General features: G+C 35.6%; 1 protein-coding gene and 1 non-coding gene across 2 annotated transcripts; both read right to left on the reverse strand.

The window, feature by feature from the left end:
* Positions 1 to 4,410: 4,410 nt before the first annotated feature.
* Positions 4,411 to 10,781, reverse strand: LOC148880602 (polyadenylate-binding protein 2-like). The gene is made up of 5 exons (XM_088962555.1): positions 10,524 to 10,781; positions 10,234 to 10,336; positions 5,801 to 6,075; positions 5,574 to 5,704; positions 4,411 to 4,773 (listed from the first exon to the last, which is right to left on the reverse strand). The coding sequence occupies exons 1-5, from the start codon at positions 10,671 to 10,673 to the stop codon at positions 4,725 to 4,727; spliced, it is 708 nt and encodes a 235-aa protein (XP_088818681.1). The 5' UTR covers positions 10,674 to 10,781; the 3' UTR covers positions 4,411 to 4,724.
* Positions 10,782 to 16,103: 5,322 nt separating this feature from the next.
* On the reverse strand, positions 16,104 to 16,315 carry LOC148880603 (small nucleolar RNA U3). Its single transcript, XR_016106024.1, has one exon. It is a non-coding gene; the product is annotated as a small nucleolar RNA U3 (small nucleolar RNA).
* Between the last annotated feature and the right edge of the window lie 5,224 nt (positions 16,316 to 21,539).

Raw genomic sequence — 21,539 nt, forward strand, 5'->3', positions numbered from 1 at the left:
TCAACTCTATAGTCTATTACAAATTTACAATGTATTGAATGAGTGTGACTCGGTTTCCCTCGAGAATCCTAAAGGAGATTGAAAAAATTCAGCTTGATTTTTGGTGGAAGGGGCTCAAAAGAAGTTAAATTCTTGAAGTGGGCTGGTTGGAATAAGATATTAGTTGCCTCAAGAGAAGATCGAGGATTAGGTTTTAAGAGGGTTGATCTATTGAATAAGGCTTTACTTTGCAAATTGGGTTGGAGATTCCTCAGGGAGTCTAAGGCTCTTTGGGTGAGGATTATGAAGACATAAATACCTTCATAGAAATGAACTTATTCCCTCTAGAGTTGCTACCTCGGCTTCTCCTACTTGGAAATCAATATACATGTCCCTTTGGACTTTGCTGCCTCAATTGGGGAGTTCAGATCTGTAAATACTCTTTTATAAATTTGTGGAATTTCCCCTAGATAAAAGTCAATGATGGCTTCAAAGCAATGTTTTCAAAAGTGGATCGAAAAATCAGGAACTGGTCACCTGATTGGTTCTTGGCCAAAAATCATTGTTTGCTGACCTGGACAGTTGATCGTCGACCTATTGATCCAGACAACAGTTTTTGACCTTTTTTTTTTTACTTTTTATTTTTTATCAAGATGGATCATCTATTCGGTTCAAACAGTTGGACCGTTCAACTTGAAAACCGGACCCGGAACGATTCCCTATCCATTTCAGTTTTGAAAACCTTGCTTCAAAGCCCCAATGGATCCGCAAAAGAGATAGGAACACCAGTGTTCTATTCGAGACTTCAATTTTGGAGCCTGGCTCTTGGGATGTGTCAAAACTGTCACAATCTTTTCCCCCATCTGAAGTTCAACAGATCATGGATACTCATATTCATATATCTAACTTTGAAGATGTTTTTCTATGATTGGGAACCAAAAGTGGAAAATTTTCGGTCAAGGTTCACTATGACCAATTCGGGAGAGAAATAAACATGCCAATAGAAGGACCCCTTAGGAAGCTCATCAAACAAATCTGGGGTCTTCCCATTGCTTCGAAATTTAATGTTTTTTTTTTTTTTTTGAGACTAGGCAATTTGATTCTGTTAGTGATTTTATTTATTACATTCAAAATATTTTCAGCAATAAAAGAACAATATCACGGGTTTTAACTTTTAAGCTGACTAGCTATTTGATGTGCCCGAAATGATGTCATTTTTAATCAGAAATGCCTACTGTCTCTATGATGTTGAATCTAGTTAATCATTGTGTTCAAGAGTCTGGTCTAAATGCTACTGATGACTTGTATTCGGATTTGATCCATAGGCAGCTAATTACAAACAACCCAAATTACCCAGCTAATTACAAACAACCCAAATTACCCCTCTTTTGATCAGTTTCATTTTATTTGTAAATGATGGGTTTTGCATCTTTAATACTAATATGTCTTTTTCAATACCATGGATGGACGTTTGTGTTAATGTTGTCCATTGATGAAGTGCTTCCTTGGCAAGTCTTTCTCAAAATATCTATTACAAGATCTGATGGTTAAAATAAATGGTGAGTTTTTACAAATAGATCTTAGAAGATCAAAGACTATTTGGTTGAAATATTTATATAGATCTCATAAAAAATCATAATAGTTAGAAAATCGCTTAGTAACGTGAATGCCTTGTGTGTGGGCCAACAAACCTTTTATTTAACACGTAGGATTCACATACATTTTGCAAGGTGAGACCCATATACCATTGGTAGACATGTATGTAGGATCCACATACATTTTACAAGGTAAATCCGATATATCATTGGTTGTCATGCATGTGAGGTCCATGTGTGGACATGTACGTGGGGTTCATATATATAAAGTGGACCCCACATGCAATTCGTGGATATGTATGTAAGGCCCATGTGTGGACATGTATGTGAGGCCCATATGCATTTTGCAAGTTAAACCCCACATATCATTGGTAGACATGCATGTAGGGTCCATGTGTGGACATGCATGTGAGGTTTATATATATTTTACAAGGTGTATCCCATATGCAATTGATGATCTCACATAGTACCTAATGTGAGCCCCATATACTACTGGTAGGTCTTATTTATACATTCAAATAGTTTTTATAAAAAGACAATTCATTTTCTCGCAAACATGTGTATGGTACCACATGTTCAAAGAAGATGAGTCACAAAAGACTATAAAAGCTTCATTTGAAGCTTCCTACAAAAGCCCAAATTGAAGCTTGTAACATCATTTATGAACTGAAGCTTTTCCCGATTAAATATTTCTATTGCCAAACAGAAAAAAACCCAGAATTCAAACCTCGAATCTTCTAAACAGCCCTTAAAGACTAGCTAAACGCGGCCGAAGTTTTCGGGTGTTAATTTTGTGGAGTGTGGAGTGGAGAAGTACTAAATGTGTACTGAACAGTTTGTTTATGTTTGTGTTGATAGTTTCTTCCACTTTATAAAAAAAAAAAATGGAAAAAAAAAAAAAAAGCTATAAACAATGATTAATTCTAGGGTCAAGCAGTCCAACCGTTCAAACCTAATTTTCAAAACCACGATTTCGGGGTTGACACCACATCAACGAGGGCTGCCAAAATGACTGGTCATTGCTTTATCGTACGATATGATAATGACCATGCATCAACGCTGGTCTAATCAATCGAGGACCGTGTGTTCGTTGGTTTTTTCTGGAGTTGATGCAAAATGGAATCCCGTAATTAACACTTCGAAGGAAGAAGGGGTAAGGGAAAGTTATCGACGGTGCATGGCACCGAATACTAAACCAATAAAAAAGCGACAAAGGTCAAAATAGTTAGTCATTATAGGCCATCAGCCAATGTTTGGGAGTCCGGATAACTGCACATCAAACAACTCTCATACTTGTATGTTGGGAGGCTTTACTCGGCTCTTACCATGGTTGGGACCAAAGCCTCCGACCAGTCCTCTCAAATCTGTACCATGAAGACTGAGGTGTAAAGTGGATCGTGTTAGACCGATACAGCATGACCCATAGATTGTTACAGGTCGTATCACCCTTTACTGAAAATTTTGGGGATTGACCCGATATGATTCATGGCCCAAATGCATATCATGGGCCGGATTAGCCTGTGGGTCAAGTCAAATCATGCATTGGGTCAAAACTATTTATTTAAAAATTTGATAAAAAAATTAAAATTTTAATTTCATATGAATTTTATATATACAATTGCTTATATATACAATAATTAAATAAATTAATATAATAATATATATGCATCATGCTGGGCCGAGTTATAGACTAAACCGTGCTAGGCCAGTCCAATTTTGTGCCAAGCCGTACCAGGCCACATGCAGCACAGCCTGATTTACACATTGCTTTTTGAAAAAGCCTGATGGGTGAAAGGCGAAAAATTTTACATTGATAAAATCGATATAATATCTACATCGATAATCAATGTAAAACTTTAAGTTTGATAAAGTTTACATCAATTATTGACATAAAACGCCACTCCATCCAAGCATACGCAAAACTGAACTGAATCATAAATACACTCTCCTTCCAAACGCCAACAAAATCAAACCGGTATAAACTTTTACGCGTTCCTAATTTACACCAATTTCAAACGCAGCCAAAACTCCTAACCCCTAACTTTATACCCTAAAATTAATACTGAAAATGCATGTGATCACATACATGTCCTCTGACTGGGTAAGAGCCAAGTATCGCCCGTTATTCTTCAGGAATGGCTGCAACGTCCTGTAAGGTTAGTATGAAGTGCACTCCATGAGGGAGGAGCAAGTCCAAATTCATGTTGGGAGTTGGATACTCTGCAAGCTAAAACTCTACTTACGTAACATCCATCAACATATTGGAGAAGTGCACTCCATGAGGGAGGAGCAAGTCCAAATTCATGTTGGGAGTTTGGATACTCTGCAAGCTAAAACTCTAATTACGTAACATCCATCAACATATTGGAGAACATCTGCGGTACATTTATGTTGAATTCATGGGAAAATGTTCGTACAGCAGAGGATTCCCCTGTTTTCATTGTATATACAGAGTTTTTGCTTGCAGAGATGTTCTGGCTATGGCACAACACTTGCATATTCCTTTGCACAAGGTGACCGCTCTCAGAGGTCAGAGTCGAACCTGCATTCTCAAACTTGACAGCCCAAGATACCGAATTGATGGCACAGTCGAACCTGCACAAAGTGACTTCATTCTCATGAACTAATAGTAAATTGGCACAATTTTCATTCTCCTGATAACAAGGCAGATTGGCAGGATATAGCCCTATACCACCAAAGAAGGTTCCAAGGCCAATCTCTAATATCAAATTCTTGGTTATGAAGCTACTGAGTACTGGGATATTGGATCAATAATCCCACACATAAAGCAACAACTCACAGAGGGAACAAATAATCAAAAACCTGGGATTAGAAATATTCTGAACACGATAAGCACCTTCGTTATCTTTCAACCTCTTTTGTTTCACAGCACGAAAAATAATCCTTGTACGTCAATAGCATAAATCCAAGTTCCATAACTTACAAGGTATAAAATGTATGAAACTAACCAAATGATGGCAGATTTTTGGCAAAATCATTGGCCGTCTATGTGCCTAGGATGGTACAATCTTCTCACTCCTCGATGAACAGATTCCCTTTCCAGAATACATGCTTAGCCAATACAGGCAAGCCATCAGACAACATGCTTAGCCATTACAATTGTGGCCATGACACACTGATGATAACAAATCAGTAGTATGGCCTGTATCGCATAGGCCGCCTGAACCTTGGAGCCTTACTGCAAAAAGTACAAAGTATAATAAACCTTCAAAGTCATGCATGTAAAAACATCCACTAGTAGAGAACAAAACAAGCAAATTTCCAAACTGACAAGAAAGTTGAAAGGTGTCCAATTTCCGATATTAATCTTAACAAAGAGAAGGATGGTATTACTTATTAAAAGTAATTATTTTTTTGGTAAAATTCAAAAAAACAGTTTCTCTGAATCGTTAATGGAGAACTCTAATAGAGCATGATTCTTCCAGGTGGCTAAAGCCTAGATGATGAACCCGCATGTTCCTATTGCCACCCTCTATTCACAGGGCAAATTTCAGTCCAACAACCCTTGTGACGAGTATATTGTTTTTCCCGGGAAAATTTTAATTTAAATCTTTGAATTCAAAACATTATTATGGGTGGTTGAGACCATAGAGCTTACATGAACCGAAAAATTGAACATATGGCTAACCACTGGGTCCCCTATCTAGTGGACCGTGGCAGCAATTTCAAGGATTTCAAAAGTTAATGGCAATAAGTCATTACTAACAATGGGCCCAGCAAGATGAGGTCTTGGCCTCTTGGGGACTGTGGAGTGGATACAGGCCTAACGTTTGGCACTTTTTTTTGTACGGGATGGCAGCTTTCATACCACACTTGTCAGTCTGAGATTTTACCATTACATTAAGCAATGGCCAATGGATATTATGAGTTGTGTATACTAAAAGATCATTAGCCTTGGTTGACAGCGCAATTTCCCTTCATAATTTCAAAACAGAAAACTTGACGTAAAAGACTTCAACATGAAATTTCAATATTTACCCGTATCCATAAGAAGGGAAGAAGGGGGGACCCGGCATGAGCGGTCTTCGGCCTCGGAAGCCAAGATATGGATTGGGCCGCCTTCCTCGGTACTGCTTCATTCCAGGAATGTTGGTCCGCTTAGCAGATACCTGTAGAATAACCAAAGTATGCCCAAAAAGGTGTTCAATATTTAAATAGTAAATTGCAGGTAAAGGGGTGTTCTATTAATTAATAAATTCAAGGACCTTCAACTGACGACCATGCAACTCCGACTCATTTAACAGGAGAGCATTTTGAACAGCATCAGTTTCAACAAATTCAACATAAGCAAAACCTTTCGGCTGACCATATTTGTCCGTCAAAATTGTCACTCTGTTCACGGTTCCACATGATTGGAAATGCTGCTGGACTTCCTCGGGAGTACATGCATAGTCTACCTGAAGTACCAAACAGTAAATAAGAGATAAAGGTGAGAATTCACTACTATATAATAATTGCGTACTGTAAAAACTTAAAAAAGCTGGCATTGTTTATTTAAAATACATACATTAAAAAAGGGAAAAAGAAAAGACGGCACAAATTGCTAAAAAGAGATGTAAATACCCAATTCACCAGTTAAAGGAGCAAAAGGAATATGATAACCTGGACGTTTTCTCATGAAGTATAGTTATTAAGTGTTGATTTCCACTTCAGTTTCATACTTAACTAAAGTGAACTAGACAAACTATTTGAATTCAAAGATAGAAATCCATCCAGGTATCGATTTATTGGTTTATCTCATAGCTTCAGCAGACATCGCATGAGAAATAAAAATGATTGCACTGTAGTTTTCCATTTCATCTAATAGCACAATTTGCCATATAATAAGGATACATTCCCAATTGTTAATATAATTTATCATGGGGTAATTTCAACTTCTATTGGAAAAGACTTGTTTATGGTTTAAAAGTTACCTAACTGAATCCATTTAATATAGTGAAGATGTGGGTTTAAATGTAATGCAAATCTTTGATTTTGTTTCAGTAGGCTCCAAACTGGTTATATGTGCAGAGGTGCATAGAAACATTAAAAATCAAAACTCAGCTTAAGAATGGATGAATTGCTCACTGAGAAAAACAGGTTGAGATTTATCAGACTTTATTTCACCATTCTTCCCGCACCTTATTAGGATAGAACTGGCCAATTACCATGCAAACAATAAAGCCATTACAGCCTCTCCTCACTGAGAAGAAACCAGACCCCAACGAGGGCGACCACAAAGCTAGAACTAATTATCAAGTCCTTGTGGGAACCCTTCTTGCCTGGCATTCACGAAATATTTGTTCAGTATAGAAGTAGAAAGGATCTTTTACTAAAATATTCAAACTCTGTAAAACTAAATGATAAACTACGCGAGCATAGTAGTCCGTATACATAAGATAAATTACTAATGCCTCAGACACCTAACTGGGTAAAAGATCAAGGGAAACACCTCACTGAAAAATGAATATGAAAAACCAATAGTCTAACAAACTTCAATACTTTTGTACCAGCACCACATTTAGCATGTTAAATTTCTCATGCTGCATTAAGATTCAAGAGTTCCTTATTCCTTCTTGCATGTACATGTGTTGAGCAGGGGTGGGTACTCTGTTTCCAATAAGATAGTAGTATACTAAAAAAACATAAAAAAGAGTCCTTAAACATTTTAAATTTAAAGTTTTTGACACATTGAAATCAAAAAATCACAATATCAAGGCATTGCCTAGCTGAATAGGTGCCTGACTAGGTGACAAAAATCACAAGGCAGACATCTTATCATAATAATATCATTACCAATGGCAACATCTGTACTAATATGTGTTAGTAATTTTAATGTGTCTGGTACATAGCCTAAATATAACTGTGGCTCCACCATTGTCCTTTTTTTCTTTTACTTACACTCTAAATTAAATTTTTATTAAGAAATCATAGTCATCTTTAGTTGCTTTTTTTATCAGTAACTCAAGAAAATTTTATTAAGATTAAGGAACAAAAGGTACAACAAGAAGTTGTTAGGTCAAAGACCCTTTACAGAAAAGATCCCCCACGCATTTAACATTGAGCCCAAAACAAATGCTGTCTATGGGTTCCTTGCTTAGCCAACCCATTTGCAGACCTCCTAACCCATCTTACTTGCATTTGCATATTTCTTGGATCTTTTGAATTGTCATAGAACCCCCTCTCCTTTTCTCAAACAACCAATTACTATTTTTGAGTCCCCTTCAATAATCAGCCTAGTAATTCCCATATCCTTAGCTTTTTGCCCCCAACAATAGCAGCTAAAAATTCAGCTCTCACTGAGTCACTTTGATCAATAGTAGTTGCTAATTTGATATAAATGACTTCATTAAATACAATATTATATTAGTATTGTTTTTGAAACATTGGAATTATTTTTATCAATGAAAATATTGAAATTAATACCATTGGCTTTTACATATGAAGATCTGCCATGTTTTGAAAGGAAACATAATGCTTTTAATAAAGAGAATTGCTATTTTCAATTAATATGCATTTTGGTTGGTATCTAAAACTAGGGAACTAACCGAAATTTAGGTTGCCCTTTTATAAAATTTTATTGGTAGGCAACACCTAGGTGCCCACCTAATTCCATCATGCCTAAAAAAGGAAAGAAAAAGGGGAAATTGGGCATTTGATATAACAGCTGAAGTGGTTGAATTGAAAATCTTATTGGTTTGTCTTTTAGTGAATAAGATTTTTAGGAGGTTGGGGTTCCTTAATGGCTGAAACTGGGTGCGATACTATACCCTTGAATATTTTTTGTTTAATTACTTAAACCACTAAAAGACAAAGCAGCAAGTCATTCAGTTCAGCAACCTCATCTGTCATCATACAGGCCATTATACTTGTCCAACGTGAATCATATAATTATGTAGTATGATTATAAAAATGCAAGGAAAACATAATTTCTAAACAAGCATGTAATATTTGCTGATTCACACTTTTTTATGTTTTGAAAAGGATTCATACATTAGATATGATGGTGACAATGATGATGATGACAATGACGATGATTCATAGATTATCTGTCCAGCAGTTTATGTGATTTAAAATAAGTGATAAAACAAATAATCAAGTGAGCACCAATTCCTTCAGACAAAACTTCCAGTTATGTAAAAATTTATACGTTACAAGGACAAAATCAAGAATAATCAATTGATCAAATGAGGCTTATAAGTGGTAAAGGCATTTTTTATGGTAGTGCTAAATTTTCACTACTAAAAGATTATTTTCTAACTAGAAGATCAGAAGGGATAATATATAAGGATTGTGAGGTTATCCCAAACAAAAACCTGACAACACAACATAAGTTGATGGTTTTAGAAGTTTGCATTAAAATATGAAAAATAAGATAGAAGGAAAAGTTAATAGAAGCCTTAAGGGCAAATTAAAAGCAAAAGAAAAATAGGATGCAGAGGGAAAATTCAAATTAGGGCTTCAAAAGTTAATGAAACCTTAAAGAAGATGAAGGTAACGAAGGCTTTGGAACCTCATAGTATCCCAATGGTTAAGACATGAAACTAGCATATTAGAAAAATTCTGCAATGCTTAAGATTCTCTATATTTCTTTATTTTCTAAGGAAATTTTAAATTATAAATGAACGGACTTCATTAAGCAGTGAAGTATACACATCAGATACAAGTGGACCAACAGATTTATGAGCAACCCATGCATTTTATTTGTTCTCCATGCATAAGTTTTGAAAAAAAAATAAAAAAATAGAAGCTAGCTTACACTATAAATTCCATTCTATAGGTATAAGAATGTTAAAATTTACAAAATAATTCATTTCTCTAATGTTAAAATCTCAGGATAACAAGCATGAGAAGTATGTTCGAGTCTGAGAGAAGACACTTTGTGGGTTAAAAAAAAAACAAACAAAAGTTAGGTTTATCTCCAGTCCATCCCTCCCAAGACGCTAGATAGCTGGGACTGACATTGGGTAATGGCATTTCTTAATGTCTTCAAATTCATGCCTTTGCAGATCATTGTCTAACACTTACTTTCATGTGCATCATGTTTGATGCTCCGACTTCATTATTTGTTAAAGCAAGTCTAATCCTAAGATTCTTACAAGTTCAATTGGGCTTCATAGTAGATCCAGTTTAACTTCATGATATTAAATGCATATCGTTGAAACCAAAATTATTTATTATACAATAAGGCTGAAGGAATATACATCAGCGGTATACTAAAAATAAAACATCAGCAACCAAGGAGTAAAAGCCTAACACAGGGGATTGGTTTCAGGGGAAGAAAAAGGTACCAATAAGAACAGATAAATTTATTTGAAAACAATCTCCATTGGTAAGGTAATACATCAAAGAAACTCCACCAATCGGAGATCCAAAAACTTAACTCATCTAAGCAGTAATATTTATCTGATAATAAACAACAGAAGAGGGGGTAGGGGTGAAGCGAGATGATTTATACGAAGCTATACTGGAGGGGGGAAAAACCCCAATAAAGCCTCCACACAGGTACAACATCTACATTCACAAGGCCGCTAACATCTATATAATGTAAACTAACAAATAATAAATGTGTCTTTCCAAAATTTTCCCTAATATTGAAGCACAATATTTGGTTGACTAAAACGTGGCTACTGAAACAGGAGATAAGGAGGTAAATTACCTTGAACGGCACCCATTTCCTTCTCGACTTTGGCTTGCATCTCGCGAAGAGCACCAGCTTCTTCCTCTATCTCCTTGAGTCTCTTCTTCATAGCTTCCAGGTTCTGCACACACACGAAACATCAGATGCTTATAATTTGAATAGGGTTTCCAACCGCTTTTTCTTCGCCACTGAAGGTAGTTGGGAGAAAAATTAGGGCAAGCGAATGAGAGAGGATGAAAGAGGAACAAACAAGAGGGAAAAAAATAGGGCTTCAGAAAAACACAGAGAGGAAAAAAAAGAGAGGATACCTCCCTAGAATTAGGATCCTCGTCCTCGGCTCTGGACATTTCGACGTCAGCGTCCATGTCTCCGTCGTCGGGAATTTCTCCACCATAAACTTCATGCTCCTGCTCTTCTTGCTCGTTCTGCTCATCTTCATGTTGTTGCTGATGCTCCATCTCTCCCAATCAACTCCACTTGTTCTCTGTGACTTCACACCAACTTACAGAGCTGCAGGGTAGAGGGAAGGAAGACCTGGGGCTTGGAGTTAGGTTAGGTCTGAAATCTCTCATCAGCCCCGACGAAGAAATTTATGTTAGAGGGTAGTTCTGGTATTTGATGAATTGAACAGGGTCTTTCCGGTATTTCAAATATGATATTTAAGTTATTTTTTTTAAAAAATTAGAAAAAATTAGGAGAAAATGAAGGATTTGAACCCGACGTGAATCGAACACGCAATCTTCTGATCTGGAGTCAGACGCCCTACCATTGCGTCACGGATCCCTTTGTATTATTAAAAGCTCGTTATAAAATATATTCCTCTTCCAACCAGAAATTTTGTACCCAAAACTCCAAAAACCCTCCTAATATTTTGTTTACCCAGTTTTCAAAAAGTGGTGTTTGGAACGGATTGACTTTTTAATCGATTCTCCCTCGTAAATTGATATGTCAAGATTAAAAAAAAAAATAGGGATGAGTATGCGTTAGTTTGGTTTGGTTCTAGTTTTTGGAATTCGAACCTATCTTGTAAGAGTCAGTTAGAGTTTCTAGGGTCACTTTTGTTCTTGGTGGTTATGAGGTTAGTTTTAAGATTTATTCATGGAAATTGTTCTTTCTTTACTTTCCTCCAACAAAATGGGACATATTCTTTAAAAACTTGATTTTTAATAATTATATATAATTTAAAATTCATATTATCTTTATTTATTAAATTGAATAATTTAACATATAGGTTATCATTATATATTAATATATGTTCCAAAACTCATTATTAATATATGTTTCAATTTAACATGTAGTTTAAAACTCGTTATTTCATATTTATATAAATTTATTGATATTACATAAAATTTAAAAGAAATTAATAATTTACTTGTTCTTTCTTTTGAAAAATAATAGTGAAATTGGATTAGCATCTCAAATATGCACGGATGCTTCAAAATGTCTATGAATTCTACTATAATCTGACATGTTCCTTGATGACCCTAAACCTAACTTGACCTATTTCAGTCCCACTCTACTCAACCGAGGCTAATGGTATTAAAATATGTATTGCATGTCAACAGATTGAACATAAGCTCATCTTAAGCCAAACCTAACCAAGACCTGATCAAGCATGACTCTGTCCAAGTACATGTGAGTTAACCACCTAATCCGACCCATTGGCATTCCTAATGATACATATTGCCAAACACCCTAAGGCTACGCTGAAAGGAAATAAGTGAGAAACAAAGAGTTAAGGGAGAGTTTTTTTTTTTTTTTTCTTTAAGAGTTAAGGGAGAGCTTGAAGTTTCTTATGAATTATAAAAAGCTTCTTAAGAATTTCCCTCTACTTTCTATTTCTCTTTTATTTTCTTTCAAGCCAAATACAATTTAAGCATTCTTAAATTGGGGTTTTTTTTATTAGGGTGAGCAAATGAATAGGTTATTCCCAAATCGAATGCAACTGACCACCAATCAAGGGTTGGCTCGTTAGTGTGTTATCTAGTTTGTTTCAGCATTGGCGCGGAATCAAATTCCGCAATCAACAAGGGAAAGTTATTAATGGTGCATATCACCGAATACCGAAAAGGGAAAAAAATAATGCAACCGACCTCAAACTAGCCTTGAACCAATTGACCCAAAACACTCATGGTTACAAATTCTATAGTTTCACTAGACCATTGAGTCACTCATGGTTACAATTAATATATAGTTGGGGCTGGCAATCTTGACCCTAATCCATTTGACCCACCCACCTTGGAACCCATTAGGGTCAGTGGAAAAGGGTCAGAGTGGGTTGGTTTGAGGGTACCCATTAGGGCCAGGATGGACTGGGTTGCACAAGTCAAGATGGGTTAGGTCAAAGTCAACTCTGTCACCCGCGGCCCGACACGATGGTCCATGCCATGCTAGGCCTAGGGTATTAGGTCTACGGGCCAGGCCTACATGGCACGACCAAGCGGGCCGTGCCACCCGTGGCTCGCGTGCTGGCACGACCCATATATACTATTTATATATATTTATATATTTAAATATATAATATATTATATTATATAAATTATAACTATATAATAATATATAATATATAATATACTAATAAAGTAAGCAATTGTTTTCAATTTTATTAAACTAATTTATTTAATTATTGTATATATAAGCAATTGTATATATCAAAATTCATATAAAATTAAAATTTTAAGTTTTTTTTCATTTTTTAAATAAATAGGCAAAAATAGTTGTGTCGTGGGCCGGGTTGGCCCATGGGATGCCTGTGGGTTGTGCCATTCCGACTACTTTACACCTCTATACTACTTGCCAAATCTCAAAGATTACAAGTTGCAGTGATTCAAACTCATGCCTCCTAGCATGGCCACATCTCATTACACTTCCAAACCACCATGCCACATTTCATTTTGAGATTAAAGGTGAACTAAAATAGATTTTTTTAACTTTCTTATTCACATGCAATTTTATACAAAAACACTTTCACAAAAGCAATTTTATGAAAATGACATTTACAGTCACTTTTAAATGAAAGCACTTTTACGAAAGTACTTTTACAAAAACACTTTTACATGGAAACACTTTTATGAATGCACTTTTACAAAAGTACTTTTACACGAAAGCACTTTTACAAAAGCACTTTTAAAAAAGTACTTTAGCACTTTTATAAAAGTGCTTTTACAAAAGTACTTTTATGAAAGCACTTTTATAGAAGTACTTTTTTAGTACTTTCATAAAAGTACTTTTGCGAAAGCACTTTTATAAAATTTTGCATTTTTGCAATTTTTTTGGTATTTTTTGCATTTTTTTACAACGTTTTGGTGCTTTTTTGCATAATTTTGCATTTTTTGTGTTTTTCATGCATTTCCTACATTTTTCTGGTTTTTTTGCATATTTTCTAATTTTTTCTACAAAAGTTTTGAATGTTCTATAACTTTTTGTTTTTTTATATTTTTCTACAAAATTTTTGTTTTTTTTTTTTTGCATTTTCTGCATTTATCTATAATATTTGCATTTTTTGAGTATATGGGTTGACTTGACTCATTTTTGTCACGTGGCAATATTGAGAGAGATTATTCTCTCAAAATGTATTATTTTGGGTATACGGGCCATCCCAACCCATTTTTGTATTTATAAGTGAGGATATGTGGGTTAGTATGAGTGAGGGTGGTTAAGGGTCAATATGGATGGGTCAAGTGGATTAATATGAGTGGGTTAGGGTTAGGCTGTTAGACAGTTTATGCCCTTAGCTCCAATTAGATTGATGTATATTAGACATTTATTGTAAATGAATAAAAGTACATAATTGATTCATGTTATACTTAGTGTGTTTCTGTGTAATTACCCTTAAACTGGACACTTATGAGACTCGTGTTAGTTTAGAATGTTCACAGTTGTTGGATAGACCTATGGAGGTTTATCCTGCCAAGGCTGACACTAATGTGTTGCCAAGTCGGTTGGGGTAGTTTGTCTCATCTGTCAGGGTTAGACCCGAAGCACATGTAGTGTGTGTTTATTTGAAACACTGAACCCGAACCATTTTCCAGTTCTGCCCTATACCTTGGAGACTAGTGGGCAAAATTGGAAAGTTACACCTAACCCTTAGACTTGATTATGGTATTACACTGGGTGTTAGTTTAGGTTGTCTTTGATATGTTAGTCTGAGAATTCACTCGAATGAGTGATCATAGTGATAGGATCAACCCCTTTGTCGGACAAAGTGAATGATCAGGAACTGCACTATTTTTTATGGAAACCAAAACTGTCGATAGTCATTTTCAAACTTGTTTGAGATTTGTTTTGCAAAATATATATATATATATATATATATATATATATATATATATATATATATATATATATATATCTATATATATATATATATATATATATATATATTATCAAAATGTTTTAATTCCTAGGATCCATCCGAGCAGGGAGTGCAACACTATACCTTGCAGCCGAGGGAGAGGTCATATCTTGTCGGATAGTGTTTGATCATTAAGGGCTGAGAGGTTAAGTGTAAGACCATTTAGGGCTTTTATACCTAATGGGCTAATCTCACTTAAGACCATAGTCCATGGGCCTTTATAAGATGGCTGGACTCAAGGACCATTTAGTGTAAATGTTGAGCCCATTAATAACCCATACTGATGGACTCAGGGGTTCACTGTGTTTAACAGTGAATTCGATCAGGCTTTGTTACAAAAGTTAGACTAAACCCATATGGCTTTTGTGAGATCAATGTTAGGGTCCCACGCCATATAAAGAGAGCCAAATTAGCCAACAATTAATAAGGGATGTGAGCCACCTCCTTAATGGGTCTGAAGCCCAAAGATTGGATAAGGATATGGGTTTGGATCAACAGATGAGGATAAGAAGATAAGTCTTATCCACTTAAAGAGTCGAGATCCAAATAAAGTTTTGGATCAGGAAGCTCCTAATTGGATTAGGAGTGCAATTCTTTAAGCTATATAAATAGAAGAGGGTGAACTATTCCAAGTTTACACATAATCCTAATTCGACCTCCATTCTTGAATTGATAGAGATCAGTTCTAATTCTAATTTTTGCAAGAAAAATCAGATCTGATTTAATGCTCACCTCCCTTGCTTGATCCAAGCCGTTAGATTGTAGGTAAAACCATAAATGGAGTGTACTGGAGCGAGAGCGTTGAAAACTGGTATGTTACCACAAATGGCTTTGAAATTTAGCCAACAAGTGTCTTGGGGTGATGAGTGGTATGTTAATGGTGCAAATGGTGTTGCAAGGGATGATTTTTTTGTGGACGACCTATTTGACTTATCTAATGGGACAGTGCAATGGAAACAATTGAATTCAGAGCACAATAGCTAGCATAAGAGAGCCATTTATAGTTGAACAGACGACGCCTGCGCTAATACTCTCTCTCTCTCTCCTCCTCCTCCCTTCTATAAAATAAATAATTATAGTTAACAATTATCAAATAATTCAGGAAACTCTTTAATTAATAATCTCTAATTTTTAAATAAATAATAAAAAATTAGGAAATTGATATACAAAAAATATTCTCCAAAACTATTTAAATAATAGTCTATTATTATTATTCAACTAAATAATTAATAAACATTTTAGGAAAATCAATCTAAGCAGAAAATGTTTCATATTTATTTAAATAACAGCCCATTATTATTATTTTAATAAATAATTAATAATTTAGGAAAGTTATTAAATCTATCCACACCGGTCTAGACCGCTTAATTGACCTCAACCATACTTCGCTTTACATTAATTATTTAATTTTAATTAAAATTAATATAATTTATAATATACATAAATATATATAAAGTTATAAGAAAATATATATTTTTGACGTGAAAAATTGTGAAAATCTGAATTTGTAAAATAAAGAAAAGGAAAAAAGGTAAATCTGTCAGACAACCGTACGACCATCCCAGCCATGGCTGGGAACGATCCTCTACAGCCAGAAGAAATTCAAATCCTGAGATCCAAAGGCAATTAATCACGCTCTGATCATACGGTTCGAATTCATCCACCAGACTATGATTCCTGTCTCCTTAGAACTCAAGGATACAGAGGTACGAACCTATAGAACAGATCCTGTTCAAGTAAGGTCGTGCCCTTTGGCAGCTCGGATGCTATGAAGAAAACTTCTACACAATTATTAGCAACCGATGTGGGACAAAGTGCATTTAATAAAAATATGCAAAGTTGGAAGCTTTGCCAGGTCGGGTTCATGCGAATTGCGAAGATGGGGCGCTGGCATTGTTTCGAACCAATGAAGGGGACTGATAGTGATAGATTCATTCAGTTTATTTGGTGCTTTAGTTTCATGATTCATGGAACCTACACAGTATCTGTTTTAGGTAAGGTAGGTCTCCAATATACGAGTGTTTAGTCTTACAGAATTCATGAAAATACAAAAATGCTTAAATACCAGAATTTGATTACTTTCTGCATTTAAAATGTTCTCTCGGGGTAACGTTTTCCTCACCCCCTAAAAAAAATAAATAAATAAGAAAATCAAGGACAAAATTAAATGAGAAAAAAGGCTATCTGCATATATTAAGTTCAATAGTTTATTAGTAAGGACTTGTGTGATGTACGGGAAAATCTAAAAGATTTAATAATTTTATTTTACATTTAATGTTGATTTATAAAAAATAATTATTGTTAATTGTATATGAGCAAATATTTTTTAATAAATTTAGCTTTATTAATAATTTTTAGTAATTTTAATAATTGTTATTATTTTTAAATGAAACGTTGATTACTTTTAAATAAATAAAAATAATTATAAAAGCCAACATTTTTATTAATTCCACAAATAATTAACAATTATGGGTGGGTTCAGGGTAGGGCAACCCATCCATTTCCCTGCCCCATAGTCAAGACACTCTACCCCGTCCCCAGTGTCACATGGATTCGGGGCAAGGTAACCATTCCTCAATGTCGAGCGAATTCAGGGGCAAGGCACCTCACTCCTCACCAAGGATGGAGAATCCTCGAATTTCCCTACCTCGTTCCCAGTATTGGGCGAGTTCAAGTAGAGGTGTAAATTGGCTCGTGCTGGGTTGGCACGACACGACCCGCATGTGACCCGCACAAAGTGCAAATTGTGTCGTGCTGGCCCACAAGGCATCCCGGGCCGTGCTTCCCTCCTTTAGGATAATTTGGGGGGTCAGTTCAGCATGGCCCACGACTCGAGCTTGCACGGGCCTCGTGCCGTGCTATGGATCGGGTTGGTCCACAGGTCGGGCCTTGGGCCAGGCCATGCCATACACCAGGCTAAGCTTAAGGCAAGGCACCCACTCCCCGTCCAAGGTTTTTAAAATTGGACCGGATAGGGAATCGTTCAAGGGTCGAATAGTCTAATTGTTCAGCCCGAATGGATGAACCACTCTGACAAAAAAAAAAAACAAAAAAACAAAAAAAGGCCAAAAACTATTGTTCGAGTTGACGGTTTGACCACCCAGGTCAGCAATCCACTAACCAAATAAACGGTTTTTGGACAAAAAGTGGTTTTGAGGTGAAACAGTGTCTGGTTTCGAATTTATTCCTGTCTAACCATCTGGTTTGATCCAGTTTTGAAAACACTATATCCCCATCAACCTAATATTCAATTTGATGATAGAAATGATCAAAAGGATATATTGAGTATCAACCACATGGTAAATTTCTAAAAGTACACTAAATTGTCTTTAATATTCAAAAATGTAATTTTATGAAAAATTTGACAAATTTATTGTACTTGTGTAATTTTGAAAATTTATTCAAATTCATTTAATTTATTATTAAATAATTTATTTTCTTTTTAAATGGTTTACTTACAGAATTATACTAATTTATCTTATAATTTCTAATACAGACTAACCAACAATTTCCTTTTTCCAATATTATACTAATTTATCTTAATAATTTGTGTAATTATTTGTTCAAATTATAGTTTTCCATTTCCCATAGTCATTTATCTTTTATAATTTTCAATAATTTGAAATGAAAATTACACAAATTTTCAATGGTTTTCCAAAATCTATCAAGTGTAATAATTTTTCCTAAAGTTTCCAAAATATTCTATTAATTTTCAATAATTATTTAATGCATTTTACATAAACTTTCAAGTACTTTATATCTTTTAATTTCAAAAATGTTATTTTATGAAAATGTAGTTTTATGAAAATTTTTGAAAATTTTATTACATTTGTGTAACTATGGGGATATATTGAATTTTTTTAAATTGTTAATAAATATATTTTTTATTTGGTAGTTTACTAACAAAATAACACTAATTTATCTTTTATTTTTCAATATAAATTAATTAATAATTTTATTTTCTAAAATTATAATATTTTGTTCTCCCATTTGTTTTTGGTTATTAATTACAACAATAACAATAGCTAAATTTTTATACTTTTTGATAATTGTTAAATATAATTCTCAATTTTATAGAAATTAGTTAAAGAGTTTTCAATTTCTATAAAATGTTGTTAATGAGTTAATTAATAACAATATTTATTAATTTTTGATAATTTACTAACCAAAGTAATAAGAATATTTAATTTTTGGTAATTTACTAACTGTATTTTTTAACTTTTGGTAATAACACTATTTAATACTCATTGGATATGGGTAGGATTAAATATTAACCGTATTTAACTATTTATTAATTAATACGAATATTTTAAATGTTGCATTTTAGGAATTGATTTGGGAGTGGGGCAACATGATACTTTCCTATTGGTTTAAATGAGATACCTTAGGAGAGAGTTTATAGGAATATTTTTAGGTAATTGGGTGACAAGGCTTAATGGGAGTTGTGGGAAGGAGAGAGGAGAGAAAGTCAAGGAGAATGCAGGGTGGGGATTATGGAGCAAGGAGAGGCATGGTGATGGGGACCTGTGCTTTGTTTAATAAATATATATAAATATTTTATATCATAGATTTAATTTTTGTAATTTATTTTTTAATAATATCATTGTAATTTATGAAATTTAAAGTTAGATTTTAAGTTTAAATCTTTTGAACAAACAAGCTAAACCGAAAATATACCCAAATCGATACAACTCGAGTTGGTTAGATTTCACTAATGGTCAATCGATTTCAAGTAACAAACTACGGGCTTGACCATATTGATTTGGTTGGAGAAATAACCTACAAGGCTACAACTGAACTGAATCAATCATTGAACACTCCTAATTTTATCTAAATTTATAGTCTAATTTCTAATAAATAACAATAGTTTAATCTCCAATAATTATTGAAAATTTATAGCAAACGTACACAATCATTGAAAATAAGTTTATAATGAAAGTATAATAGATATATAATAATTACAAAAATATAATAAATACTGAAAAAATAGAAAATTAGTCTATAAATAGTGTAATCTTAAATAATAGTTTAATCTCTAATAAGTATATATCTATAAATTATAAAAAATATATAATTACTAAAAATAAATTTATAACAAAAATACAATAAATACGATAAATTAAATTTCAAAAGTTAAATAATAGTTGTTTAATCTCCAATAATTATTGATAATTTTCTATTAAATAACAAAAACAGAAATACATTTATAAATAATTATTGAAAACATATTTATAAAAACATAATAAAAAATTACTGAAAATAAAATAAATATTAATTATAGTATATATAGATTGATGAAGGAAGATTTGGCCCAGCCCCGTAACCACTCAACACGTGGAAAGGCAACAGCTCGGCACAATAGTACGCCCAAGGTGCGAACTCCGAAAAGAGGAATCCGCGGTCCGAACTCCCCACAAGGAGCACAAGCTCCCCCTTGGACCCCGAGCCTTACAAAAAAGGCAACAACCTGAACTGGCCCGTCCCAGGACAATTCAGGCCACGTCTCTATCTGAACTCAAGACTTCAACTCGCACACCAATCCAACACTTCGTCTCCGGGACGCCGAACTAAACAATCGCACTGTACCTGACACTAAAGGAGTCTGTATCTAGAGGCAGCGCACCTAACTAACTTGGGACCTGACGCTTGACAGCCGCACTTCGACGGCCACCTACCTCCGCCATCTCCAGTTACTAAGACAGCTCCGACAAAGAGAGCAGTGGCGGTTCTGCCCCAATAGAGGTGAGGACACCTGAACTGGCATAAACACAGGTAATCATACGCAAACTGGCAGAAGAGCAGGTAATCATACCCGACTTGACAGAAGCTTAGGAGTGAGTGCGCGAAGTAGTTATAAAAGGCTTTCTACCCCACAAGAATGAGGTATGTGAACTTCGTGCCATCTGGTTTATCATCTTGCCTTTGAGGATACTAACTCGAGCTTCGGAGCATTCTCACCGGGTCCCTCTTCGGAGATACTCGCTTTCTTCCCCGTTTCAGGCACCTTCTACTCCGGCCAGAGGCAAGATCGTTGACAGCTAGGACCGACCAGATTGTGCTCCATCAATTGGTGCCATCTATGGGAAACGCTTCTAAAAGCCTCCTCTAAAACTCTCATAACCTCTCTTTTTCCAAGAAACCCCAACACTCATGGCTTCTTCAAGCAACGTCGGACATGGTGCGGAGATGAACACCCCTGGGGAACAACTTCAAGCCCCCGTTATGTGCATCGGACAGTTCACCATCCCCCTTCCGGTGGATGGGATCCCCAGCCTTAATGTGCCCCGAACAGTGGCGCCGGTGAACCTACCCGTCGTGAACATCCCCCTTCCTCTCCCTGTCGAGACAACCTTTACTGAACCAACTGTTGTCCACCTAGCAACTAGCCAGAGCCAGTTTGACGACTTAATGCAGTGCATGCGAGCAATGCAAGCCCAAATGCAGCAGTTCCAGCAACATCAGCTCCAACAGCACCAAGTACTGCACCACCTCTCTCAATATCACTATCAGCAGCAGTTCCCCCAACTACTTATGAACCAACCGCAGCTTCCACCCCGGCACCCTGCTCCAAAGCCGATTAAGGCTTCCTCTCAGGGTGGACGCCATCACCGAGGAGAAGCCTCCCAACTTTAGAACCACCCTAACATCCAGGCCTCATCCTCGGGCCGAAGGGAAAGAAAAATCACCCCCGCCTCACAGCTCACAGGTGAGTTGGGAACCTCACCCACAAAGTCAGCACCTCGGCGCTCGAAGCCTGAGCTCCCGCTCACAGAGAACTGATTCAACGTCCTAGCAGCGGATTACCAACATTTCGGGCCCATTAAGCTCGGCAACACAGAAGTCGGCAGCGCCAGTACCAAGACCACTCAGCAACGAAGGCGCCGGCGAAGTCGCCGAACTGCCACCCGTGTCCTGCCCGAACTGCCCCTCTCATGAGAACTCCTTGTAGTCCCCATGCCCAGAGACTTCA

This window comes from Nelumbo lutea, chromosome 1 (genome assembly GCF_056320005.1).
Source record: "Nelumbo lutea isolate HS-2025 chromosome 1, American lotus-T2T, whole genome shotgun sequence".
Lineage (NCBI taxonomy): Eukaryota > Viridiplantae > Streptophyta > Magnoliopsida > Proteales > Nelumbonaceae > Nelumbo > Nelumbo lutea.